At 35.8% G+C, this 3,985-nt stretch overlaps 1 protein-coding gene across 1 annotated transcript in view; it reads right to left on the bottom strand.

Annotated features, from left to right (window-relative positions):
* Positions 1–3,985, bottom strand: part of RLF (rearranged L-myc fusion) — an 87,618-nt gene that overhangs the window by 46,517 nt on the left and 37,116 nt on the right. Inside the window, exon 4 of the mRNA XM_011955220.1 lies at positions 291–494. Coding sequence (XP_011810610.1) covers positions 291–494 — 204 coding nt within the window. The remainder of the gene's footprint in view (positions 1–290; positions 495–3,985) is intronic.

The raw sequence follows: 3,985 nt of genomic DNA on the forward strand, positions 1-3,985 counted from the left end.
GAGGCGGAGCTTGCAGTGAGCTGAGATCCAGCCACTGCACTCCAGCGATTTCATAGCAAATCATCACCCAAATAAGTAAACATCCTTCTGTATATTCTTATCTACTTTTCAAATCTACTCTAAAATATTACATTCTATCTGTTGAGCAGTTAAATATATGATAAAATCGTACATTTTGGTAGCCTGAAAAAAATGAATCTTGGTTTTCATTCTAAAGGGAAAAAATAAACCATGCAATATAAATCTATTAAATTAATACCAAGTTTGAATGATGACAATTATTTACTCACCTCCTTAATAGCATCTTCATTAGGGAGCATAGAACATAAACATGTGATATACGCTTGCTGGAAAGATGACACATTTGAAATTTCTTTAGATTCTGCACATAGTTTTGATAAAGCAGTAGCCTGGGGGATGCAGTTAGATTTCAACAAATGTTTTATTCGCATTTGCAGAAAGGAAGGTCCTTCTTGTGCAATCAATTTATTGACTAGAAAAAAATGAAAAATAAAACAGTTTGACAACATACCACATAACATGTCAGATTTGTTAAGATGAACATTTCAGATCTTTTTATTTGATTTTTAATAAAAATTTAGTTTATATAAATGGGAAGTTTATTCCGGTCTCAATATTCATCTAACAGAGATGAGAGGAAAATTAAGAAACAGTGAAATGAACTATAAGCATAAATGCAAGAAATGAACTGAATGCTTATGAGACATCAAGTTTTAAGCTGCATATTTTTATATACCTTTCATTTATTCTTCACACCACCACCAAGGCAAGTATTATTATCCCCAGTCTAAGGTTAGGAAAATTAATATTCACAGAAGTTAGGTAACTTGCCAAGGATTCCAAAGCCAGTGGTGCTCTTTCCTCTAAACCAGGCATTTCTCAAAGTGTGTTCCACCGACCAAAAGACCTGAGAGATAGTCCTAGAAAAAAAAAGGATTCCTTGGTCAAATCTCTGAACAGTCCTGCAATAAAGAAAACTGTTCACTTTTATTTAAAAACCCAATGCTTCCCAAACTGATTTGACCAGAGAACCCTTTTATACATATTAGTAACCTGTAAAACATGTGTTCCTGGTTCAGTACACACTTTGGAAAATGCTACTCTGAAAGCTTCAGAAGTACTGAAGCTCAGTACTTCTGTACTTCTGAGCCATACTGAATATTAGGCACTTGGCATTGACTGAACAGTGCTCTGGATGAGCCCTCAATTTTCGAATAGTAAATATCCAACAAGTATGTGACATCACTACATAATATTACTTAAAGAATAGAGGTGAGAATATTGCATGTCAAGCCAAGTGGTGAGTAAACAAACTGCTTTAGGTGGTTAATCTAAAACAGTATCTCTCAGACTTGAAAGTGCCTTCTGGATCACCTGGGGAGCTTATTAAAATGCAGATTCTGATTTCAGGTCTGGGACCTGAAATTTTGCTTTTCTAACAAGCTCCCAGGTGGTGTGTGTGTGTGTCTGTCTGTCTGTCTAGAGTAGCAATCATTTATACTAAGGATAAATGACTGGCCCAATTTTAACTACATATCAGAATCAATCGTAAAATTATCCTTTAAAAAAAAAATAAAGAAAACAATATAGATATAATCACAGATTTCAAAAGGACACAAAAAGCTATACAGTTAAAGTTTTTATCCCTCCTACCCTGACCCCAGTGCTCTGGTTTCCCACCCTGAGAAACAACAAGTTTCCAATTTCTTGTTTATCCTTCCAGAAATATTCTGAGTATGGAAAACATTTTCATTTGCCACTTAATATATAATACAGGTTACTCTATCATCTGTACGGTTAGAGCTACCTTCTTATTTTTAACAACTGAATAGCATTCAGTGGTATGGATATACTATATTTAACCAATCCCCTACTGATACACTTGCAGGCTATTTCCAATCTCTGTCAATCATCAATAATGCTGCGACTTACAACCCTATATATAGGTCATCTGAAACATGTGAATAAATCTACAGAACAAATTCTTAGATGCGGAATTGCTAAAGGCTCTGTTCATTTGTAATACTGACTTATATTGCCAAATTGCTCTCCAAAAATTGTACCAATTTATATTCCCATCAGCAATATGTAAGTGCCCATTTCCTAAGGCACTTCAAAAAGTTCTGGATTCCAGAGCTCCAACTCTGGAGATTATGATTTAGCAAGTGGAGTCTGGACCTTGGGATGTATGTTTTTTGGTTTTAAATCCCACAGATACTCTAATATGTAGCCAAGGTCAAAAAGCACGGAGGGAAAACAGGTCACAATCACTTGGACTTTTCCATTTTCGTCCAACAGTTACTAAATTCCACAACATGAACTCACAATCATACCCTTCACTCACATAGCTCCTTATTCCTTACTTCTATTTTCAGCAATGATATTCTCTCAATTATGCAACAATAAAATTTTGGCATTATTCTTCCTTGATACTTCCTTTCCTCAAGGAAATCAACTTAGTTATTATGTCCTAGCAATTCTTTTCTAATCATCTCCAATCTCATTCATGCCTATTACTTCCTGTCACGTCTCCCCTATATCCTATTCTGCCTAACATCAGATTCTGCTCTATTTATCTGCCATATGAGGTTGTAAGCGATTCTGCAAATCCCATAGGAAACAACGTACCTGATAACAGGCATATTACCTATACAACCTATTGCCTTACAAATTCCCACAGCATTTTACTTCTTTCCCCACATTTAGTTTTCTCTAAGAACAGTGATAAGGGATTATAGTGTACAAAGGTTAACATTTCAGGCTTTAGAATCACTGATCTGAGGTTGAAACCTGATTCTGACACATAGCTGTGAGACCCTTGGACAAATTAACTGACCTCTCTGAGACTCAAGTTTCTTCATCTGTAAAAAGGTTAGTTATATCCATCTCACATGGATGAACAAATTAAAGAAATACTAGCGATGCAGATAAGACTCACCACAAGGCCAGACATAGAGTAAATGTTCAATAGTACTTACTATTGTCTCTGATATCTCCTTTATTACACTGTCAGCAATTTGAGAACAAATATCATGTCTCGTTAGCCTTTGTATTCCCTAAAGCTTAGTGCACAAGGCCCTGTATATTACAGATGTTTAATTAAACCATGCACTTAGCAACTGAAGGGTCATCACTCTCCAATCAAAAACGTTTTAACGTCATCTCACCTGGGCTGAAATTCTGCCTCCACAATTTTAACTACGTGGTCTTGGGTATGTGTAATCTCTCACCTGTTTCATGGATTAAATGAGATATGAAAGCACAAATACAGTGCCCAACACAGAGCAGGCACTCTGAAAACCATAGCTATTATTTTCTATGCGGTAAGCTATTTTATTCAATAATTATAACTATAGTTAAACTGCTGCTAAATCAATTTTAACATATAGCTCAATCTTGTATTTTACAAATCACTTGAAGATATCAATCTTTAAATTTCTTTATCGAAAGGAAATCTACCATATGCTTCAATATTTAAAACAATGTCTCCCAATCATAATCTTTTCTGTATCTCATTTCTTCAAACATTTCAATAAAAAAATTTGTTTTAGTTTTTATACCCTCCCTTCCATCCAAATTTAACAATTGAACTGGTTTGCCATATTTCTTTGCCTTCTCTTTTTCAAAACCATTTAAATGAAAGGTGCAGACATCATGACACTTCATCTTATACTATATACTTCATTATGTAAAAAGAGTAACACTTAAGATCCAGTTGAAAAACACTTCTGCCAGGCACGGTGGTGCACACCTGTAATCACAGCACTTTGGGAGGCTAAGGCGGATGGATCATCTGCAGTCAGGAGTTCGAGACCAGCCTGACCAACATGGTGAAAACTCATCTCTACTAAAGACAAAAAATTAGCCGGGTGTGGTGGCACATGCCTATAATCCCGGCTACTTGGGAGGCTGAGGCAGGAGAATCACTTGAACCCAGGAGGTGGAAGTTGCAGTGAGCTGAGAT

The sequence above is a fragment of the Colobus angolensis genome, unplaced genomic scaffold, assembly GCF_000951035.1.
Source record: "Colobus angolensis palliatus isolate OR3802 unplaced genomic scaffold, Cang.pa_1.0 Scaffold399, whole genome shotgun sequence".
In the NCBI taxonomy this organism is placed as follows: Eukaryota; Metazoa; Chordata; class Mammalia; order Primates; family Cercopithecidae; genus Colobus; species Colobus angolensis.